This window comes from Psammomys obesus, unplaced genomic scaffold (genome assembly GCF_907164565.1).
Source record: "Psammomys obesus unplaced genomic scaffold, mPsaObe1.curated_primary_1811, whole genome shotgun sequence".
Classification (NCBI taxonomy): Eukaryota; Metazoa; Chordata; class Mammalia; order Rodentia; family Muridae; genus Psammomys; species Psammomys obesus.
In genome coordinates, this window is record NW_026596152.1 from 1,620,786 (window position 1) to 1,643,722 (window position 22,937).

Consider the following 22,937-nt stretch of genomic DNA (forward strand, 5'->3'; position numbering starts at 1 on the left):
CGGCGGCTTTGATCCCGCACGCGCCGCGCCCGGGAGGGGCGGGACCGGCGCGGCCCCCTGCCGGGGCCACTTGTGAGCGCGCCGGGGGCCCCGGCGCCCCGCGCCCGCTTTCCGCTCCCCTCCTGGGCGCGCCCCGCCCGGATCCGGTGCAAGCCTCCCTCTCCCCGGCCTCCCGACTCCTGCAGCCCGGCGGCTCTCCTCCCGGAGTGCGTCCTCGGGTCCGAGCAGGGTCCGTGGCCCGGGGAGAAGAGTAAACGTGCGCCCAGCTGGCGCATTCGCCTGCGCAAGCCTAAACCTCCGCGTGCCCGCTAGGTGCCCACTATTGCTGGGCGTTGGGGTCACGTTGGCTCCGAGCTCTCCTGAAACGTACTCCGCTGGCAGGGACGGTGGTGTGGGGACGGGAAACAACCAAGAAGGAGGAAAACAGAATAGGAGAATCTCACGGGGTTGTAAGGACAATTGCAAAAGAGCAGTTCAGTGGAAGAGGTCAGGGGCAGCAACCTCGGGGCGGTGCTGGCTCGGCACTGATCAGCCCCTGAGTCCCAGCAAAATGGACAAGCCCAAGCCACCCTGCAGGAGAGAGATTTGCTGGAGGGAGCTAGAGAAAGAGCCTGGAACAGAGTATCCGGGGTGGCAGATGTAAGGCAAGTGAGGCCCAGCGCCCCTTTCGCAGGAATTGGGAAGCCCTGGAGTAGCTTGAGAATTCGTCTAAGCGCACCGGAGAACTCAAGGCCTGCGTGAGCTGCAGACTGCTTTCGTGCTGGCACCCAGCTTGACCCGCTCCTCCTTAGCGATCAGAGGGTCCCCGCTTTCCTGCACCGTGCCCTCCGCCTCCCACCTCCCCACCCCCACCCTCGCTACTGAGGCTAACTCTCCACCCCTCACTGACACCAGCCCACCCATCCCCGACCCGACCCCAGGTCCTGGTTATTCCCACGGCCTCAGAAGTGCTACAGGCCATTTGATGAGAAACGTGTGAGACGCTCATTTTGAAAACTAGAATAACAAACCTACTGGTTTAAGAAAATAGGCTTTCTCAGCAGGCTGAGACCCTGATTGGGGAGCGGGGTAGGGGCCAAGGACTTCAAGTGCAGAGGCTGAAATTCACCGCGATGCCAATGAAATTAAGGAACCCAGAACAGGTTCCAGCAAGGTGTTCGTGGGCCATAGGGTTCTGTAAATTGCACATACCCACGCAGAAAAAGAAATATACAGAGTCGGTAGGCAGTCTGTGGAGAACGTGGCAGAGGTCTGCTAGGGGTTGGCGACTTGTTAAGCATTAATTATCCTTATAATCATCCTTGTGAGTGTTTTTGAAACAGGCTCTTGCCGTGTCACTTTCCTGACAGTTCATCAGATTGTTTCCCTGGGCCGCAGTTTCACCCTCTGTTTGTAGCGTTTTAGGTATGTGAATAGTTACATGCTTTTCTTTCTTCTAAATATCACTTATTATGCTTTGTCGTTGTCGTTGTTTCTTTTAAAATTATATACACCAAGTGGTGGTGGCACTCGCTTTTCATCCCAGCTCTTAATTCTCCAGCAGAGGCAGGTGGATCCGAGTTGAGGCCAGCCTGGTCTACTGAGTAAGTTTCAGCCAGAGCTGCACGGAGAAAAAAAACCTGTCTTGAAAACCCAAAAATAAAGAGTATGTACTTTTCAGGCACTCAAAACCGCCAGAAAGACTAGCTGAGCAAACTGGATGGTTTGGCCCCAGCTCCTTGCTCTGGTGCCCTTGGGGCCTGTGAAGATGTCGCTCCTGTACCTCTGCTCAAGATTGTGAGTGTCGGTGTCTGTGACCTGTGACCACACATGTCATGCTGCGTCCTAACGGTGCGTGCACATGCAGGCATCTGTGTCTCTATGGTGGACACACTGAGGTTCGGGGGGAGGGCAGCGCAAGGCCACACCAGGCCTCTAGGCCTGCAGAGGAAAGGCTGGGACGGCTGGAGGTGTGCCTAACTTCCTCTCTCCCGCTGGGACAGCTGGGCTTACAAGCTCCTGTTCCTAGCCTCTCCTTCTTCAAAGGGAAAGCATCTCCTGAGGATGCCATGGGTCCTGAACCGGAGACTTCCTAGAAGGTTGTTTCCCGACAGCTTGGGGGCTGAAAAGTGGAGAATTCTAGGCCCCTGATAGGAGCAGCTATGCTCCAGCTCTCTGCTCTCTTGTTCTGTGATTCAAAACTAAACTCAGAATCTCAAACACTTTTTTTCTTTTTCTTCCTTTTTCTTTTCTCTTTCGCTGTCTCTCTGTTTCAAGGAAGGGCATCATCAGGAAAGCACTTTAAACTTTAAAGCCTGCAGCTGCATAAGTTGAATCCTGCCTGCCCTCTCTTCAGCACACATTTATCCTGCATGCTCTGCTCGAAGCCCCACAGAAATGGCTCCACGCAAAATAGGCAATGCGCTCAGGCCTCGCTGGCTTCTGCCCGTGTCGGGGAACCGCCCATGTGGGTCACACAAAATGTTATTGGGCAGGCAGTAAGTATGGTGGAGAAAAGGCAGAGAAAGGGAATAGGGAGTGAAAACTGTAATTCTGCAGGGCCTCTTCCGAGAAGAATGGGGTGCCAGGATATGGCGGTGCTTGTACTTGTAGCACTTGAGAGGCAGAGGCAGGAATATCAGGAGTTCAGGATCTTCCCAACTACAGAAGGAGTTTGAGGCCAGCCTGGGCTACATGACACCACACCTCAAAAAGGGGGAGAGGGGGAGAAAAACGTGTTTCTGTTCTGTAATCTCATCTATTTACGTTGGCTAGAAATGTTTGACTCTTCTTTTATCCAATGAACTGTTGGACTACATACTTCATTACAATCATTTATTTAGAGCTGGTTGTGATGGCGCATACCTTAATCCTTGCACTCAAGAGGAAAAGGCACACAGTACTTTATGACTTTGAGGCCAGCCTACTTTACAAAAGGAGTTCCAGGACAGCCAGGGCTACAAATAGAAAGACTCTGTGCCAGCCAAATGTTGGGGCGCTTGCCTTTAACCCCAGCACTCAGGAAGCAGAAGCAGGTGGATCTCTGTGAATGCAAGGACAGCCTGGTCTACATAGCAAGTTCCAGGACAGCCAGACCCTACCTCAAAAAAAAAAAAAACTAGACAAAAAAATGTAATAAGTTTATTTATTTTGAGTCAAGGTCTCATGTAGCCTCTAGTGACATTAAATTTGTGATACTCTTGCCTCCACCTCCCAAGTAATAGGATTTAAAAACATGCACCTTCACCCAGTTTTAGGAGGGGCTGGGGTTGAAGCCCTTTGCACATGTCAGGCAAGAGCCTTTCCAGCCGGGCTACATCCCCGGCTCTGCAATCGTTGTGGTAACCCCGGTTATCCTAGATTCAGCCAATGGCAGTTCGGTTGGGTACACTCACGCTGTCCTTTTGTTCTTATCGGCTGGGTATTCTTTGAGCGCTCCTTTCTGGCACAACAAAGTGTTCCAAAATTATCTGATAACTCTTTGACCCCAGCTCTGACTCATCCTTTTACTCAGAGAGACTTGGTTCAAGTTAGCACAGACGTACATTTATTGGCTGAAATCTAGGTTTTCGTTTGTTTGGGTGGGTGGGTGGTTTTTTTGAGACAGGGTTTCTCTGTGTAGCCCTGGCTGTCCTGACTGTCTTTGTAGACCAGGCTGGCCTCGAACTCAGGGATCCACATGCCTCTGCCTCCTTAGTGCTGGGGTTTCAGGGGTGCGCCACCTCACCCTGCAGAGGTCTAGGATTTGTTTTGTTTTGTTTTTTATGCGCTGGTGCCTCCTAGTGTGTCTTTGCTTCTAGGTTCAAACACCAGGGAACAGACACCTGGTAAGGGGTGAGGCAGAAGAAACTGAGGAAACGTCATCGTCAGAGGCTTCTTCAGGGTTAGACACCCCCGAAGCTGCAGTTAGGCTGTCCCTACCACCTCAGGAACCGGGCAACAGAGCCTTCGGCCACACAGACACTTTCGCCAAGGGTCTGTGTACTCAACAGTGTTGGGCTATCATGTGCCTTGTGGGGTTGACGCACCTTTTCTTGTGAGGCTCATGGAGGAACTGCTTCATCATTATTTGAGAGGGAGAAAAGGGCCACTTTCCCCTATGAACATGCTACTCATAAGTATTTATAAAAAAAAAAATTTAAATCCACAACACAGAACCCTGCCTTAGAGCAGCCCCTCCTCCCTCGCTCTCTCTTTCTCTCTCTGTCTCTTTCTCTTTGTCTCTCTCTGTCTGTCTGTCTGTCTGTCTGTCTCCCTCTCTCCCCTCTCTGGAGTGTTTATTTTGCTTAGCTTTGCTCAAGAGGTCTTTATCTCTTGACTGTTTCTTCCCTTCAGGGAGAATAGAGCTGAGAGAACCCCAAAAACAAAGAGCTAGAAAGTAGTGTGAGCGAGAATTCATTTCTGTTTCTGCCGATGGTAAAATGGCGAGTCTCTCCTGACACCAGCCGCTGGAAGACTGAAGACTTGGAAGAAGGATGGAATCAGATTCCTGATATTTTTCTCTATTGGATCTGGGCACAGGACCCCCAGGGCTTTTTCACAGGATCCAAGGGCTACTGCACTGGCTAGCCCCCCAGGGCTTTTTCACAGGATCCAAGGGCTACTCCACTGACTAGCCCAAGCCCTGGTGCAGTTTCCTTAGCTAGTTAGTGATGTGCTGGGTTTTGAAGCAGACTCACTACATAGCCCACGCCTGTCAAACTGGAGAGCCTCTTGCCTTCCCCTCCTGTGAGTGGAAGCACACAGAGGTGCAGCCTACACACACACACACACACACACACACACACACACACACACACACACACCACTTACATATCAGAAGTATGTAGAGGAATTTTAATCCAGTAGCATGGCTACTCTGGCTGAAATTCAGACAGGCCTTTAATCCAAAAGACTGAGGCAAGCAGATAGGAGTTCAAGGCCAGCCTGGTATGGAAGTTTCAGGTAAAGAAACACTTAGATCCAGGCATGGTGCACATCTTTAACCCCAGCACTCAGGAGACAGAGGCACACAGATCTCTGAGTTCTAGTCAGTGCTATTCAGACAGTTTGGTTGAGTCAGGGAAATGAGAGGCAGGCCAGTGGAGTTGAGTTCAAGGCAGTTTAATTCGTGGAATTCAGAGGCAGTTTGACTGGGACAGTTTTACAGAGAGAGGTTGAAGAGAGAACAAGCTAGACACAGGTGAAGGCAGAACAAGCCAGAGAATGAGAAGGATCCAGGAGATTAGAACAGATTGCTGGAGTTAGTTTGAGGCCAAGCAGAGCAATTCAGTCAAAAGCTAAGAGAAGCCAGTTTGAATTAGTGAGCTGGGAGAAGAGTTTGAGCCAAAATAGCTGAGTTGAACCAGCCAGCTATGAGCCCAGAAAGAACTAGAAAGGGTGAGCTTATTCAGCAGTGAGTCTCAGAGGCTGAAACAGTCTAGGCCTAGGTTAGATTATATGGAGGCTAGAAGCTTCCAGGACTAGGCCTAGATCAGCAGACAGAAGCAGTAAGTCTCTGAGACAACAATTAAATCAGGTGAATAAAAGTTACTTTCACGTAAGTGTCACTCTCTGCTGGTGAGGGAAAGAAAACTCATGTCTGTCATCCCAACACTTTGGAGATCACTGTGCATTCAAGGCCAACCTGGGCTACATAGTGAATATAGAGAATATGAGGCCATCCTAGGCTGCCTAGTTCAACCTTCCCCACAAGAAGAGTAGACTGGAAGAGGACTGTGGTCACAAGGATGGCAGTTTATGGGAAGAGACATAACTTAGGGAATGCCTCTCCAGCATGCACAAAGTTCTGGGTTGAGCCCTGGCATTCCAAGAGATTGGACACAGTGATCCATTGACAGGAGGGAGACAGGCCTGGATTGGATGGAACAGGACACAGACAGGTCTCTCATGCTAAACCTTGTACCTTAGGCAAAGAATTTGGTGGCTGACCAGTATGGAATTTTAGATGAAGAAGACCCGAGGATGATTTGAAAGGTTTTAGTGTAATCACCCAAGAAATGGAATCTTTGCTGACTGAAATGAGAAGCAGCTTTGAGGGAAAAGTGTAGGCCTGAGAGTCTTATGAGATAGCCCAGGGGAGATGGAGCACATAGCAGTTCAGGAACAGTTCTGGAGATGAAGGCCAGAGGCGGCTGGGAGTATTAGGAGGCTAGCGCTGACTCAGCGGCAAGCACAGGCAGGGGAGAGAGGCTGTGGAAGACTGGGTCCCCTGACTCTCCTGACAGCGAAGACCCAGAAGCTGAGTCATAGCTGAGCTGTTGAGGCCGCAGGACTATGGGTGTTATCGGCTGGAAGGCCAGCCTTAACAAAGGAAGCTGAGATGGTGAAACAAGGGGTGTGTACGGCTGGAGGGAGTTCGGAGGACTTGGGGAGGGTCTCTTCTTGCTGTACAGAGGAGCAAGAGATGGGATGGACTGAAGAACAGAGGGCCCGGACAGCATCTTCCTGTCTTCCGGTCGTATCTCCGACTGGCTTACATAAATACTCGTACTTAAGTCGTGCAAAAGCAACTGGAAAATAAGGCCGTGCCTCTGAGGGTGAGCTGGGAGGGAGCTCATGGGAGGAAGGAGAAGTGATAAGTGTAATCAAATCATCATCTCAAAAATAAAAAAAAAAGAGTTGAGGGCAAAGTGGATTCGTGGTTTCGGGTAACACCGTAGGGCAATCAGTGCTGAGCAGGTTCCGAGCGGAGCCGGGAATCCTCGGGGCTTAACGGGGTGAGGAACTGAAATCGAAGCGTCTTTCACGAGCCCACAGCCGTCTCAGCCTCGCAGAGGGCGCGTCTCCAAAGGAAGAAAGAACTAGAAAACGAACGAACGGCTCTGTGCTGAGGGAGGGAGCGATATCGGATACCAAAACTACTACCGCTGTGAGCAGGATTCGAACCTGCGCGGGGAGACCCCATTGGATTTCGAGTCCAACGCCTTAACCACTCGGCCATCACAGCCGCGTGCGGCCTTGGGCCCGTGGAGCTATAGCTGCCTATCAAGCCCTCGACCCCTAAGGACTCTGCCGGCTTCTTTCCCCCCCAAAGCTGCTGTGCGCGTGCGCTGAGCCTAAGCTACCGGGTAGCCTCGTCTTGAGCAGCGACCTGGACCCGAGGCCTTGCGGAGCCACCGTGACCCCCAATAAAACCAGTACTTCTGTGCCTCTAAACACTTAAAAGTGCGCAGCAAGGGTCCACGAAGTACACTAGGCAATGGGAAGAGGGACCTAGGGTGGCAGAATTTCCCTTCAGGGTAGGTACCAATAATTCGGCAATAATATACCACGTCCTGTGGCAAACCAGGCACCGCTGGGATTCGAACCCAGGATCTCCTGTTTACTAGACAGGCGCTTTAACCAGCTAAGCCACGGCGCCAACGAGGACAGGGTGTGTGCTTCAAAGTGGATCAGCTGTGAGCAGCAGGAGTGGGGAAAGGGAAGGTAGGACCTAGCGCCTGGCCCAGTCCAAGCTGGCCCTGCCATCACCCCTCCTCAGTTAGACCCCGGCCTGTGTTCAGTTACACCCGGCCTGTGTTCAGTTAGACCCCGGCCTCACTCCTCAGTTACATCCCGGCCTGTGTTCAGTTACACCCGGCCTCACTCCTCAGTTACACCCCGGCCTGCCTCCTCAGTTACACCCCGGCCTGCCTCCTCAGTTACACCCCGCCTGCCTCCTTAGTTAGACCCCGGCCTCCTCAGTTAGACCCTGGCCTGTGTTCAGTTAGACCCCGGCCTGCCTCCTCAGTAGAGGCCTGGCCTTAGGGCACTGCTGTCTTCGCTAACTGAAGCGCCCAGCTGCCGCTGCCGCTGCCTGTGCTGACGCAGAGCTGAAGTCAGCCGACCCACACCACGGTTTTCCCAGTGCTTCCGCCTGCTCCGCCCACAGTACCTGTGACTGCAGCACGCCAAGACCTTAGCCCCCGGCCGCCTCTCTGCCTCTCAGGATAACCAGGCTGAGGCCACGGGAGGTCTAAGAGTTTACCGTGCACAGCAGAGCCCTTTGCTGCCAGGAACGTGAGGGAAGGCGGAGCTCATCATCCCACCTACATCACAACCTCGCTGGCGAGGCGGCGCTCCTCCCCTCACCCAAACTCCCAACTTCATTTCACAAAGTCTTGGGTTCTTGGTTTTTCATTTTGTATTTAAAAAAAATAACAGACACAATATCAAAAACACAAATACCACTGGTAGAGGGTAGAGCTGAGAACACCTGGGTCCCACCTGAGGGGCAGCACCAGGGACTCCATGGTCCACCAACCTCCCCCTGGAGCAGCCGGGGGCGCAGGACCCCTGGATCCCGCGGACCCCAGCTCCCCTCCCCCATCTCAGGATGAGGTGGGGCAGGGAGCTGTCTCCCCCGATAAATAAGTGCAGCCCCAACTCTCTGACTGGGACTCGGGCTCAGCTGGGATTTGGAGAGACCACGTCAGCAGCTTGTCAGCAGCCTTAACCATACAAGGAAAAGTCTCCGCATGGTGGGAGCTGACAACCCTCCATATTAGGCTGGAAACTTCCACCCTCTGCTAAGAGGCCAGAGGCAGCTCCCAGGTCCTGAACTGTAATGGGGGTCCTGCCCCCGATGTTGGGAGAAGCTGGGGCAGGGTCCTGTCGTTTGGTCCAGCCACATCTTGAGTTCTAAGAACCCCAACATGGTTGAAAGGAAGCCTCCCACAGACTGCTGCACGTGGCCCCAAAATGGAGTCTAGCTGGCGCCATTTTGTTCTGCAGGTAAAGCTGGGCTGGATGGGCTTCCACCTTGTTCTTCTTCCTCCATGGCAGAGTCCTGAGAGCTTGAGCCCTTAGCCTCCGTCTGGGTCTGGGCCTCCTCCCCACCATCACCCCCACTCCCTCCCCCCTCGCCTCCACCCTCTTCCATGGGCTCCAGCCCCAGTCCATCCAGTTCTGAGAAGAGCGGGTCATCGGAGTGGCCAGGATCTTGAACGCTGCTACCGCAGTCCACACAGGCCTTGGAGGGAAAGGAAGGGTATAAGTGAGGCAGGATCTTCACTGAAGTCCGCCAGCCCAGAAGCCCAACCTTAACCTAATAGTGCGTCTCAAAGTACACCCCGGAGAGCCGGGCACGGGCACATGCCTGTGATCCCAGCACTTGGGGAGGCAGAGACAGACGGATCTCTGTGAGTTTGAGGCCGGCCTGGTCTACAAAGTGAGTCTAGGACAACCAGGGCTACACAGAGAAACCCTGCCTCAAAAAAAAACAAACCAAAACAAAAATACAGCCCCAAGAAACCAGTCCACACATGCACCTACAGTCTAACAATGTTGCAAAATCTTCTACCCAGGGGACTGGAGAGCCCAGCTTCAAACACCAATACCCCCATGTGTGGCTCAACCACCCTCAACTCCAGCTCTGGATTGCCCTCTCTCTTCTGACCTCTGTGAACAATGGGGGCACAGGATATATATGTATGTATCTATATGTGTGTGTGTCTACACACATTTTTTTAAAGAAAGTGCTCTACGGAGGCTCTACTGTAGGGTAGAATGATGGGCCGGGGAAGTTCTGTAAACACTTGTGACGTGATGTCGTTTAATATCATGTAGCCCAGCAGCAGGCTTATGGAATTAACATCCTTCAGAGTTAATGGCCCAAAGACACTAAGATCAGACTTGAGCTCTCTATCCCTCGGACGTGAGTTCAGCATCTTCCGCCGTAGCCTCTTCCTGGCATCCCAGACTGCTCTTACCATCACATCAAGGGCCCGAGGGAGCTGGCCCTTCCGGACCCAGGAGTGCACAGCACCCAATTCCCGCCGCTGGTCCTCTGAGAAGCGTGGCTGTTGCTTCTGCATGGCCCGGAGCCTCTCCCGGTCTTGCTTCAGCACAGACGCTGAGTCCCTGCGTGAGGAAAGTAAAGGCTAGGATTCAGGGCCAAGACCTGTGGGTCTTCAACCACAGTTCCTTGGTCCAGTGTCTTCTGCACCTTCCCTGAATGCAAGGAAGCTTTCCACACCAGGAAAACGACCCTCAACGTAAGAACTACTGACAAAGACGGGGCTAATGCCACCGTGGGAGCCGCCACATCAGCTAGCCTGGAAGGAAGACCCTCAGGGCATCTGGGTAGGACACACAGGCTGGCGTCTCTACTGCTCTGAGAAGGGAAGATGAGGCCTCTAGTGCTCACCTGGGCGGCACCTGGTATGTCATCATGACATGCTGGTCAGCGTTGGCCATGAGCAGCCAGATGGGATCCTGGAGCACATACTTGATGACCTGGTCTCCAGGCTCAGCCCTGGCCTGGGCAGCCCCAGCCTCGGCCTCTGAGGAGTCGACACTGCCAAAGTACTTGCTTGTGTGGCTGCTCTGACTGCTGCCTGCAGAGGGACAGAGGCCGATGGAGCCAGGCTGCTAGGCAGAGAGGCTTCACCAGGCCACCCTCTCAGGTCACGTGTCCATCTCACTGGCCTTAACCAGCTGAGCCAAGAAGGGGCTTGGCTTCCCACCTTCCCATCTCCATCCTACCCTGGGAGGCCCGGAGGTGGAGCACTCACGAGTCAGGCTGGCTGAGGTGCTCCCCCCTTCGTGGGATCCTGAGCCGGACCCAGAGCCCAAGCCAGAGCCCAAGGAGCCAGAGGCTGCGGAGCCCGTGCCCGAGCGAGAGTCCTCCTGCAGCAGGAGCTCCAGCAGGTCGCTGGAGCCCGACAGTGCATCCTGGTTGGAGGACTCGGTTACCTCCACCTAGACGAGAGGGTGTGGAGGGGACAGGAAGGCAGTGAGGAATCACTCCCGGGCTCCTTCTAAGCGCCTCTGCTGTCGAGGGGAAGCAAAGGAGGCCCACCCGACCCAGCAGATCTTTGGTCCTTGCTCCATGACACAGGGTCAGGCTGAGAGGAGAGCTGACGAGTAGGGGGCATAATGCCAGGCCCTTTCCAGGCGGCAGACACGCTCTCAGAACGTATGCCGATGTGTACTGGCATGTCCTTGCCACCTGCCAGCCAGCCACAACTGTCCCTTCACAGAGGAGGCACCTTGATTTCTGCTTCATTCAGAAACTCGGCTTGCATTGCCCACCCACAGGAAACTGAGCAGCAGCCCAGGAGAGAGCAACCAGGCAGGAGAGGGGCAAGGGCTGAGGGCACTGGAAGGGGGGTGCAGGGAGGAGTTGCTCACCAGTCTGGCCTCTGGCTCAGCGGCCTCCTCACTGGGAGGCAGGGGCCCCGCACTGCTCCCGGGGCCCCCTGCAGCAGCCCCCTCATTGCGGGGGGACTCCTCAAGCTGCAGCAGATTGAGCTGGAGTGGGGAACTGCATCTTGAGTTGAACAGCGGGGAGTCTGGGCGGTGGGGGGGGCTGGAGGGCAGCAGGGGCAGGGATGGAGAAGGTGAATGGGAAGCGGGTGTGGGTGAGCCCTCAACAGGGGCCTGGGACACCCCATATGGATAGCTGGCTGGCGTAGGGAATAGGTAGTTAGGAAGCACCAAGGCCACCATTGGGGTTACTAGAGGAGAAGGAAAAGTAGCCGGGGTTACAGATGCGGGGGCAGGGGGAAGAGGCTGGGGTCCTCCTCGAGGAGAAAACACTGGGAGTGGGTAGGGCTGGACCACTGCTGGGAAGGGGGTAGTTGCTGGGGGCGGGGGCCAGGGTGCAGAAGAGGGCACAGGTGAAGAGTGGGACACATAGCAGGGAGTTTCGGGCCGGGGGGTCTGGTGGTGGCGCGAACGCTTTGCTTTAGATCGGCAGTGGTGTCGGCGACCAGGGGGCATGGGACCATGGTGGCAGCCTGCGGGGAAAGACCAGGGTTAGCAAGGAGCCTGCCGCCTCTACTGCCCTGAAGCTTTGAGGCCAGGCAAAGGGTCCAGAAAGCTGCTCAGCCTGCAGGCAAAATCCACAAGATGGAAGCAGAAGTAGGGGGCGTTTCAGGGAAGAACCACAGGAGCCAGGGGACAGGGGGGTTTATTGTGAAAGGAGCCAGGGAAGGCAAGGCTACACAAGGGTCATGCTGGGCTGTGCAAAACAGAGGCACACTGGCAGAGGAGAGGAGGCAGAGCGGGTCCATGGACGAACAGGCAGGTGACTTCAGTTCACCTGCCAAAAGCCCTCGGGCCACGGCAGCCTGGATTCTTGGCCCGCCAGCTGAAGCTGTGCTCTACCTAACTCAGAACAGAAGGATGCGGAGGGCAGAAGAGCCCAGGCCTCAGTCCTACAGCTGTCTGCCCGGGTCTCCTGCAGGTGCCTAGAAGGGCTATTCTCCATCTGCCCTGGAAGCCCAGCCCCATCCAAGAGTGAGAGTCTCTGCAAATGGCTGTAAGTCAGTGACGCTGAGTCCCGCGTGGCGTCCTGGGCCCAGGCTAGGCCTGGAGCAGCTTACCTGGAACCGGGCACCGCCTGCTTGCCTGAGTGCCAGCCCTGCAGGCTTCCCTCCTCAGCTCGCAGCCTGGAACCCTGGCCTAGCAGGGAGACGCTATCTAGAAGTCTAACTAACAAAGAGGTCCTGACGGTGAAGGCAGCCATCAGCGCAAGCACATCTCCCTCAGCGCCACGTCACCACCCCCAGCAGCCGGCCCCAGGCTGGCCGCGCAGAAGGCAGCTCAAGGAAGGCCCAGGTGGCTACCTCGCTCGCCAGGGGCTGAGGGGGCCACAGAAGAGTTGTCAAGTCCGCGGAGCCTGCCCAGGTCTTTGAAGCGGCTGAGGAAGGCTTGCTCTTCCTTCTGTGTGTGCAGGGACAGCACAGCCTTGGTCAGACCCACTGGGCGATAAGCCTCTGGGTCAGGGGCCACGGTGGGGCTGGGGGCGGGACTCGGCGCTGGGCCAGGGGCAACGCCAGGCAGGTCTTCCATCATGTTGATGTCTAAGAAAGGTGAGATGGGGGAAAGGTGATGAGGACATCAAAGGGGCCAACACATCCACTCCAACCTCCCAATCCAACAGCTCACCAACCCTGGCTGTCACACGGCCATGCCCAGTCACCTCCTTCCCAAGGGGTGACCTGGCCTCAGCTTCCCATGCTCCCAGTCACCCTGGGAGTAAGGAGGGTGCTCAGTCTCCACCCAGCTGACACCCTGCCAGAACTGCCTAGGGTGACACCTCCTCTCAAAAGGAAGCCCACCCACATCCCGCTTTCAGATATTTTTAAGGTCTACCCAAAGACCCTGAGGAGTGTTCAATATTTCCTCATTTAGACCATTCTGTGGTCAGCAGCTCAGAGTTGGACTGCCTCCCCTTAACCCAACTTTTGTTTCAACGGACAGTAAGAGTACAGGGAGGAGAATGGGGTGGGAGCAGCAGAGGTTAGGCGGGTAGACAGTGAGGAGCAGCAGAGCCCCAAGCTAACGAGGTGGCCTCTTCTCTCCACTGGGGGTGGGAAGGAAAGGCAGGCAGGAAAGCTCTGGCTGAGGGACCCCTCACTGCACGCCCGTACCCGACTCCGGGGGCTTCTTGTCTCCCACATGGACGATGGTGGAGCTGAAGCTACACTGACTGGTGACGGACACCACGCTCTCCGCCTTATTGGCCAGGGCGAGCGGGCTCAGGGTGCCTCCCACCACTGGCTCCTTCCGAGGACCGGCCCCCTCCCCAGACAGCACTGCTGACGACGGATCTGTGCGGAGAGACGGCAAGGTCAGGAGAGGGAACCCCAGGGCGGAGAGGGGAGGACTAGCTAGAGGGAGGAAGCTGGAGGTCGGGAGGCAGGAGAGGAGGGCAGGGAAGAACAGGCGGGAGCCCCCAAGGCGGAAGAGCATAGGCCGGGCCAGGCTGGGAGGGGGTCATGGGGGCTGGGCATGCCACGGGTCTGTACCTTTCTTGGCCCCCCCAGGAGCTGGGCCCGCCCTCTGCTTGTCATCATCAGAGGCTGAAGAGGCAGTGTAGGAAGAGGAGGAGGCACATTTACGCTTGGTTGTACTGGGAATGTTGCAGCTCTCCAAATACCTGCCGATGGACAGAGCAGAGGGTTTAAGGGCAGGCCCTGGGACAGACAAGGCAGGGTCAAGGGAGAAGGTGCCTGGCAGGCCTCACCTGAGGATGCTGTCCAGGCAGTTGATCTGCTGGTAAGAAGAGCCAGAGGCTTCTTTCCTCTCTGGCTCCTCAGAGACCAATGCCAGAGGTGCTTGGTCAGGGACAGGGGACACCTCCAGTTCGGGGTTTGAGGACTGACAGGGAAGGACTTTGGCCTTGGATGTAGCAGTAGCTGAGGCAAGGAAAAGATAAAAAGTAAACAGGCTAAGAGGAGGAAGGAGGGACCCTCAGGCCTTAGTCCTCTGCCTGCTCCACGGTGTCACCTACTCACCCAGGAGGCGGGGCCGGGGCGGAGGCTTGGCCCGGGACTCAATGAAGAGCTGCTGACCCTGGTGCTTCACTAAATGTACGTCCTTACAGATCTGCTGGAAAGTCACCTGGGGGACAGCAGAGCATGGGCAGCCTTGGGTGGCCGGTGCCAGGGGCCCACGTACCGTAAGAAGACCTAGAGCCTAGGCGGGGGTGGCATGAGGGATTGGCAATCATGATCCCTAAGAAAGTGCCCATTGAGGAAGGCGGCTACTCACTGGAGCAGGAGGCCCGGGCCCCTCGGCGTCACCCGCGTTGCTGTCACTGGAGGAGCCAGGGCTGTGTAGAGGACCAGGGGACATCAGAGGGCCAACTCCACAGAGCCCCGTGGGGCTGGAGCTGTGCACAGGCTGCAGAGAGAAAGTGGCATCATCAGTTTCTCCACCCTCCCCCTCAGCCCTCATCCTTGAGGCCCTCCTCAGCCCTCACCTGCAGTAGCAGGCGATGGATCTGCTCTGAGAGCTCCTGTATATCAGAGTCCAGAGACAGAGCTGGGCTGGGGGCTGGGGGAGTGAAGACGTCCTCGTTCAGGGGTGCCCTGCGGGGTGGGAAAGGCCAGTTCAGTCCCGTCGTCCTTAATCTTGTCTTTTTTCCTCATCCCCGAAGCCAACTCAGAGAAACAGCTCACTTACGTGCGTACTTTATGGCGGCCCAACACGAAAGCCACCTTGCGGCTCCAGGGGTGCACAAAGCCGGCCCAGCTGGTGTCCATGGTGACATATTCCCCATTTCGAGCGCAGAAGCGAATAGGGGAATGATCAAAGGGCTGGCCTGCCAACTGCAGAACTGTGGGAGCAGGAAAGAAAGTGGGCGTCAGTGGGTGGGAGAAAGAGACACATACAGACAGCAAGAGACCAAGGCATCGAGAGCAGCGAAGAAGCTCTGGGGCCAAGCCGGGAGGGCGAGCAGGACGACAACTCACTCTTCTTATGAATGGCCAGCATGAGGGGCCGGTCCTCGGGATGCAGGAAGAGGAGCACCGGAGCCCCCAGGAGATCCTGGGGTAGGTAGCCCAGCAGCGGGGCGGCCCTGCAATGAGAGGCGTCAGCCCCTGGCCCTGGCCTGGCCGCCCCGCTCTCCCGAGGCTGCGCCGCGCCTCACCTCTCATCGACATCCTGGAAGAGGCAGCTGGGTGTGTGGCGTGTGGTGAAGATCCTCTTGTCTGGAGGGATGCGGGGCGCTGCAGGCGGAACACAGAGGTCACATCAGTGATCCAGCTCCTCGGCCCTCCTCCCTGCCTCAGGTCCGGCTACCCGGCAACCCTCCTCTCAGCTCAGCCCTGGCTTTACAGCCCACAGGGCGTGAGTCATCGGTGACTCACAGCAGAGATGGCTCTGAGCATCAGCGATGTGCTCCTCCTCCTCAACTGTCACAGCTCAGGGGTCTCTCCAACCTGAACTCTCTTTCCTTACACTTCCTTGCATCCTAAGGACCCAGCGCGTACCTCCCAAACTCTCTCCTTGGCCTTCAGCCCACCTGGAGGAAACCCTGCCTCCCATCACCCGGCCAGAGCCATCGCCTCCCCACCTTCATAACCAGAATGGACGCGCTCAGCAATGAGCAGGCAGCATGGCTGTGCAGGGGCCCCATCTGAGACCCGAATCTTGGTCACATATGGGGTTAGGCGGAATGGCTGGTACCGAGGCCCCGGGTTGCGGTCAGGACCTCCTCTGGCAAGGGAGAGATCAATGTTAGAGGTTTCCGGGGCAAGCTGCCCCTGTCCCCTGGTCCAAGCAGCAGCCCATATAGCAGAGATGAGTAGCAGAGAGGGGCTTGCTCCTAATCCCCTGCCCACCTGATTCGGCAGAAGACAGACTTTTCCTGGGTGAAGTCCTTGAGTCCTGAACCTAGGATGGATGAGAAGGACAGTGAGCAGAGCACCACCCTTTCCTGGGCTGAGATGAGCTCAGCCAGTGAAAGCTTAGGTCCAGGCTGCTGCTTCCCAGAGCTGCTCAGTCCTCTCCACAGAATAAAGGTGCTGTACCTGCAGAGGCCCCAGTGCCCCAGGTGGGCAGTCGAGATGGTGCAGTGGAGCCATAGAAGACACCCACATCCTGGGGAGCCAGGAGCTCTGAGAAGCGGGCACCCCGAAACACTTCCCTCTTGCAACGCAGCAGGACACCTGCCTGCTCCGAAATATAGACAATCCGGCCTGTCAGGAAGGACACGGCCACAGAGAAGGTATCCTGGAATGAGACCAAGATCAAGAGAAGATTTAGGAGCTACAGGAGCGGGAATGAGGGTGCGTGAGGACAGAGCACCCAAGCTGCAGCTGACCTGGTTTCGAAGCGTGTATTCGGATGTGATATGCTCCAGTTCCTCCAGGGTGTAAGTAGACATGTCCATGGCACAAGGCTCACCCTCCTCCAGACTCCACTGCTGGTAATATTCCTGGTTAGCTGTACATCGAGGGAAGTCAAGCCACAGTCAGTAAGGAGAATGGCTCCTACACCAGTCCACGTGCTGGCCACGCCCTGCCAGGAAGCCCCACTCACCCTGCACCTGCTTGACACAGGCCAGGGCATACTGGAGGGTGGCCAGGGTCCCGGAGCGGCCCTTGCCCCGACGCTCGGGTGGCAGCCGAAGTTTGAGCTCCCGGAGCGCAGTCATGAGTTCTTTCTGGGTCCTAGCTCGGGCTGATTGTTCACTGCTGCAAGGCCCACAGGGAAGGAAGGGTGAAGACGTCAGCCCCAGGGTCTGGCCGCCTGCCCCGGGTGTCACCCATAGCCCTCACCCCACACACCTGCAGCCACTGGTAGACGGGTTGTCCTGCTCTGAGCTTGCGCTCAGAAGGCTATAGGCAATGGAACTGCTGGGTGGCGATGGGCTGTGTGAGTTTGTGCTAGAAAAGACGCAACAGGGTAAGGTGACGGCCAGGTGATCCACAGCACTGTGCTATCGCCTACTTCGCCTCGCCCACAGAGCCACTTCCCGACTCGGCAGTACACAAGCACCCACGCACACACGCACCACACGCACCCACACGCACAAACGCACCTCTTGCTGCTCTCAGTGGTCTCCAGCAGGGCTGAGTCCTTGCCGTTGCCAGAAGAGGAGCTATGGGAGCTCCGCTGAGACGCCCCCCTGGACTCATGTCCATTGGACTCATTGCCACTTGAGCCATTGCTGTTCGCATCCGTGTCATCAGCTAGGCCGGGGCCTGGACAAGGCCGGTGCTGCGGGGCCCCAGGGGATGGGACTCCTCCAGGACAAAAAGGTTCTCCGGGCCTGGGGTCTCCTGCCCCTTCAGCCCCTTCTAAGGGGCCGCTCATATCTGGGCCATGCAGCAGAGGACAAAGCAGGGAAGGTGAAGAGGCCACTACAAGTGCGCAACGGGGCCTGTGAGGCCTGGACACGGGAGGTAGTACGCCTGTCTCTGAGGGATGACTAATTTAATCACAGCACCTGGAAAAGGAAAAAGAGAAGGAACGTTTAGCAAAAGCTGGGCCACAACATCTGCAGGCTCACTCAGTCCTTCCTCGCTGTCCCTCACTGCTGGGACTCAGGCCTGGGGCCTGCAATAGAAAGGTGTGTTTCCTATTCCCCTAAGGACACCACAGGTAGGAAGGCAGCTCTCTTGGGCCCTCTCCCACACCGCCTGCCAGTGTGTGGTGGGTGAGCCTAACGATCTGAATACGGCTGTGGGTCAAAGCTTGCAGGTTTCCATCCTCAAATTCTCATCAGGTCTCCACCTGGTCTGGGACTCTGAGGCCGCAGAGCAGGGGGTGAGCTGATCGCCTCCTATATTTAGGCTTCCGGGCTAATTTTATCCGGGGGCGGTGCCACCCCCGCTGCACATGCGCACCGATGTGCCTGGCCCCACCACGCGCTTCCGCCACAGCCTCGGTCGCCAGGGAAACCGACGTCAGTCGCTGAGCTCAGCGGTTGCTGAGGGACCACAGGAGGGCAGGAGCGACCCTTCCCCCAACCACCTATCGCTGTCACTGTGCAAGTGGGAAACTGACCCATTCCCAACACTGCCCAACCCACCCCCATACTGGCGGCAAGGCCCGGGGCGGGGTTGGGGGTGAGAGCGAGGTCACCCACCTTAACAAATTCCCGGGGCCCAGAGAGCCCAGTAGCCATGTAAAGACAGACCCAGGGACTCCAGGAGCAGGTCCCAGCCTCCCCAGGGAGAAATGCACAGCCTCTGCTCTCCGGGAAACGCCCCCATCCTAGCTCTTGCCTTGAACATCACTCAGATCAAGACCCTGCCCACTCCCCAACACCAGGACTGGAGGGTCACTCGCCATAGCCAAGGTCCGGGCATCTTCCTCGGCCCCTCACTCTAGTTAACTCCACCGCTACCTCCCGGCCTCAGGCAGGGGACACAGGACAACCCACACGCAGCGCTTTCTCTACTCCCTGTCTAACCACACCCCCATCCGAGTAGTTCCCCAGCACCAGGAGAAAAGGGAAGGCTGTGGCCAACTGCAAGAACCAGCGCGGGGAACAGGATGTTCCAGCCTGAAGCGGCTGACATCACGACCGGCATGGGGCCAGGGACTGGAGGGAGGACGGGCAGGGAGCGCGAAAGCCTGAAGGATCCCAGGTACCCCGAGTGTCGAGAAAGGTGTAAGGGGTCGCGTTTACCCAAGGTCTGTGGTTGGGCTTAGGACGGCTGCCATGAAGGAGAACAGGAGATAGGTGAGCGAGTAAGAGATGCGGCCAGCCGAGGCTGGGGGCGGGAAGGGGTGGACAGTGACAGGAAAGGCACATTACTGTTTTGCTCTCTGAGAGCTGGAAGTGACCCACCCCGCTGGAAGCAGTGGCGGCCAGGCTCCGGGACAGGATTAGCCCGAGGATTGCAGCAGAGATCCCTACCTGGCCTTTCGAGCGCCCTCCAGCAGCCTGCCGCTTCAGCCCGCAACGGAGAAGCTCCGTGAGGCTGGGAGGCGGGTTGCATAATGCCAGGCCCTGCCTCATTGGCCTCCTGCCCGACGAGCCGCAGGCCCCGCCCCCGGCTGGCTAAGGATCTCTGCCTTTCATCTGATTGGCTAGGGTCCCCCACTGAGGTCAGGGCTGTGTCACACACATCCTTGCACGTGGACTTGGGTGCTGGTGCTGGGCTGGAGGGCCTCAGTCAGCCAATGGGCTCGGGATGCCTCACACAGTGGATAATGAACGGGAAGCGAGGGAACGGAAGCTACCCCTTTTCAGGGAAAGGCCTGCGCCTCCGTGGGTGCTCAAGAGAACCCTGCTTCCTGAACTGAGCGGCTCTGTCTGGCGCCCACGGGAGATGGGAGAGAAAAACCTAGGCTGCCATGCCCTGGCTTCTCTCTACCTCTGTCATAAAGAAGTCGCCCCCTTCCTCTGACACTCCAGATCCCGGGAGAACGGCAATCGAGGGTCCACGTGTCCAGAAGGGCTGAGTGGGTGAGGGGAGGACGCAGACAATGGAAGGGGCACCGAGAGCCAGTGGCTACCGGGAGAGGAGACAAAGCAGGTACTTCGTCAGCCAATCAGAGAAAAGGTCTCCACTCGCATTTACAGCGGCCAGGGGGGGTGGCCAGGAAGCCGGGACAACAAAAGGGGGCAGCAGAGAAGGCAGCCGAGGCCCTAGGCAGAAAAAGGGGGCGGGGAGGACTCCACACCATTGGTGCTGAGAGAGAAAGCCAAGGTTCCGGAGCCCGGCAGCAAGCTCGCCCGACCCGTTTACGCTCTCTCAGCAGCGAGCCAGTCGGCGTCCGCACTGCGCACGCCGGGTCGTCGGCAAACATGACCACTTTACGTCGAGGACAGGCGAGGGAGAGGGAGCCTCGGAAGGGCAGCAGAGCACCCGCTCATAGCGAACAGGGGCGTGACTGGGGGTGGGGGACGAGGCGCCGGAGCGGGTCCTCTCCGGCCCTGTGCGGAGTGGCTCTTCTCAGGGTCCCCGGGAAACGTAGGCGGCGAGAGAAGAGGCCACCACCAGCAGCTGACACAGCCGGCGCTAAGTGCACGCCCCTCGTTGTCACGTGGCTAAAGCTCTCCTTCACAATGGTGTTTCCCTTTGGAGGAGGCGGAGAGGCAGGGGCAGGGTTCTGTGGAAAAGCTGGGGCACAGAAGGGTTAGAAACTAACCCAGAAAAACAGAAGCAGGAAAGCACAGAAGGCAAGACACGGGAGTCCGAACTCTCAGCTTCCTCTTCCTGAAAGTGACCCTGCTCGCCTGCCCCTCGCCCTGTGTGTGACCCCGTTCTGTTTCCCTCGCTCCTTCCACGGCTCTCAAGGATTCAGGTGTGACCCCTCCGACCCAAACAGCCACGGCTCGCCCACCTCCGTAACTGCCACTCACAGGGACAAAAGGTTTCAGCACCCCCGCAGCCCCCGCCCGACCCCAAGGTCCAGGCTGTCGGCCGCAGTCCCCACGGCAACCAGGCTCTGCTGCCGTCAATGGAGAAGAGGGGGCGGGAGACAGCGGTGACGTCAAAGCGGAGGAAGGGGGCGGGGCGAGGCGGCCCGGGAATGTGGGGCAGGGAGGCTGGAGAGGCCGCGGTTTGGGAGGCAGCCAGCCCCAGAGGGCGGCGGCCGGCGCACCAGGGAACATCGTGTTCTCTTGGCTGCCAGCCCAGGACATGCACTCAGCCTTGGCGCCTCCCCCGACCCAACGACAGCGGTCCTGTACAAAAGCCAAGGATTCCTGGAGAGACGGTTAGGAGGAAGGGGTCCTCGCGCCTGGCTCTCTTTTCCGGATTTGCGTTTGCCCTTCCCCTCAGCTGGGTTCTCACAGCTCCTGGCGTTGGCTCCCCACCCCACCCCCTTCACCAAACTGTACGCAGCTGCTGGCCAGGTACCAAAGAACCAGGGCGGGTAAATTGGAGGCCCAGAGTCGGAGAGAATGCGCACCTTTGCTCCTTTCCAGAGGCCCCCTTCAGAGGCAGAACTTCTAGTAACATAACAGCACAGGGGGGAAGGTCGGGAAGAATGGATTTAAGATTAGGAAGTCAAACTGGGACGGAGCAAATAGCCTCAGTCTGGGCCCAGATCTTAGGAGAGGAATACTGGGGAAGAATGATGGAATTTGGGCTGGTGCCTGAAGACCAGAAAAATCAGGAAGAGGGAAAAGAGGAGTCATCAAAACTTGCAGAAAAACAGAAGATGCGGATTGCTCTCAGCCACAGCATTCACACAAATCCCTAACTCTGTCACTATTGTTTTGTTACCTTATAGTTTGTAAATGACCCAAGCGTTGTGCTAAGTACTTTACATGTATTGTTCTTATTTAAGCCCTGAACAGCGGAAGGACATGCGAGTCAACTAAGACTTAATATTAACTAAACCTGCCTTGTCTGCTTCATAGACATGTTCTGAGCTTCCTAATAGTGGAGCCCGAGGTTCAAGCTCTAATGACGGCTTGTCCTTCGGGCTTCTCATCCTTGGGGACCCTGTGAAATGTCACCAAACCTCTACGCCTGCACTGTCAAACCAGGACTGCAGGGGGAAGTATTCCCCTGGTTCTAGGTTTGGCGCCTAGTACACAGACTGCGCTCCGTCCCTTCTCTCCCTTCAGTCTGATCTCGAGGCGCTGTTTGTTCTCGATGCACACTGTCATGGTTCATTTTCTTCAATGATCAAAAACCTTGGAGATCAACAGAGAAGCCGCTAGCCCCAACGCCTTCCTTGGACTCTCACTTCCTCCCTCGCCCAGGCCCGACTGTCTAGACACAGCAGCCTTTCGGTAACGCCTCATCTCTAGGTGGAGAAGAGTGGACAAGTGGTATACAGAAACCTTCTACCCAGTCCTCCCTTTCAGAATCCAACAAGTTGCTCTCCCATTTCTGTTTTCCAAGCGTGTTCCTGCGGCCCCGCAGCTACCCTCTCCTCGTGAAAAAGTAAGCCCACGGTCGAGATGAGCCCCCTGGGTCCCACACAGCAACGCACCAGCCTTTCTCGGGTCCCCACCTGCGCTACCACCTTTCTCCGGCCTCGGAATCTCTGCCCCTTCCAAGTGTTCAGGGAGCCTACACCAGCCTTAACCAGCTGCCAGGGGCCCCATCGCAGGCGCGAAGGCAGTAGGTCGGGGGCCCCGGGCTGAGCCAGATCTGGTGCTGGTAAGTCCCAGCCCTGTCCCCCCCAGCGCGTCCCCCTCTCCACACCGCCAAGCCGCCACTGCGGCTCTCGCGCATTTGCATGATCCCACACACACGCCACGCCACGGACACCCCTTTTGGCCGAACACACCTCCCGGAAAAGCCATCCCGACCGCCCCGGCGCAGGGGGCTACTCACGGCTCCGAGCGCGCGCGCGGAATACAGATTTCTCCGCGGCCGCGGGCGTCGGGCAGCCACTCCGCAGGTTCCGCCGGGCCCGCCCACCGCCCGCTCGGCCACGCCTCCCGAGCTTATTGGCTCAGAGGCGCCAGCCCATGCCCCGCTCCGCGTGCAGCCGGCAGGCCCCTGCAAAGCCACCATTGGCACTTCAGGCCGCGGCCGCCGTCCCATTGGGCAACATGACAACCGGTAGTGACAGCGCCACGTGAGGGAGGGGGCGCCCCAGCGCGTTGATTGGACCTTTGGCCGGAAGCCACACCCCTCGCCCACTCCCAGAGTTTTTATTGGCTGTGGCGAAAACCCCGCCCTGCCCGGGCCGGTGACGCAATGGCAGCCCTGCCCTACAAACTTTCTCATTGGCGGAGCGGGCTCGGAGCTGTAGGGAACACGTGCAGGCCGGCTCACGCGGCAACTTGTTTACCCAGAAGCTGGGGATTTTCC

The 22,937-nt window shown here is 57.2% G+C and overlaps 1 protein-coding gene and 2 non-coding genes across 5 annotated transcripts; all 3 read right to left on the reverse strand.

The window, feature by feature from the left end:
• Window positions 1–6,846: 6,846 nt before the first annotated feature.
• Window positions 6,847–6,928, reverse strand: Trnas-cga (transfer RNA serine (anticodon CGA)). Its single transcript has one exon. It is a non-coding gene; the product is annotated as a tRNA-Ser (tRNA).
• Window positions 6,929–7,268: 340 nt separating this feature from the next.
• Trnat-agu (transfer RNA threonine (anticodon AGU)) lies at window positions 7,269–7,342 on the reverse strand. Its single transcript has one exon. It is a non-coding gene; the product is annotated as a tRNA-Thr (tRNA).
• A 744-nt stretch (window positions 7,343–8,086) lies between these two features.
• Window positions 8,087–22,528, reverse strand: Per1 (period circadian regulator 1). 3 transcript variants are annotated; one of them, XM_055594283.1, is made up of 23 exons: window positions 22,455–22,528; window positions 17,243–17,650; window positions 16,989–17,087; window positions 16,741–16,895; window positions 16,523–16,644; window positions 16,230–16,431; window positions 16,041–16,092; window positions 15,773–15,915; window positions 15,347–15,425; window positions 15,168–15,274; window positions 14,878–15,031; window positions 14,675–14,783; window positions 14,464–14,595; window positions 14,208–14,313; window positions 13,937–14,108; window positions 13,719–13,849; window positions 13,341–13,520; window positions 12,534–12,770; window positions 11,095–11,702; window positions 10,476–10,662; window positions 10,109–10,298; window positions 9,672–9,822; window positions 8,087–8,932 (listed from the first exon to the last, which is right to left on the reverse strand). In XM_055594283.1, exons 2-23 carry the CDS (start codon window positions 17,515–17,517, stop codon window positions 8,669–8,671), a joined length of 3,855 nt encoding a protein of 1,284 aa, XP_055450258.1. In that variant the 5' UTR covers window positions 17,518–17,650; window positions 22,455–22,528; the 3' UTR covers window positions 8,087–8,668. The 3 variants fall into 3 exon arrangements, with proteins under 3 accessions (XP_055450258.1, XP_055450259.1, XP_055450257.1); XM_055594284.1 differs by having other exon boundaries at window positions 22,408–22,460; XM_055594282.1 differs by lacking the exon at window positions 22,455–22,528 and adding an exon at window positions 19,070–19,134.
• Between the last annotated feature and the right edge of the window lie 409 nt (window positions 22,529–22,937).

What these genes read in the sequence shown, in the direction of transcription:
- Per1 (XM_055594283.1), bottom strand. Translation starts at nt 17,517, where the DNA reads ATGAGCGGCCCCTTAGAAGGGGCTGAAGGGGCAGGAGACCCCAGGCCC. An exon ending in CCGTCTACCAGTGGCTGCAG is followed by an intron (nt 16,896 to 16,988) that starts GTGTGTGGGGTG and finishes TGGGCCTTGCAG; the next exon opens with CAGTGAACAATCAGCCCGAG. An exon ending in TGCCTGGACAGCATCCTCAG is followed by an intron (nt 13,850 to 13,936) that starts GTGAGGCCTGCC and finishes GTCCATCGGCAG; the next exon opens with GTATTTGGAGAGCTGCAACA.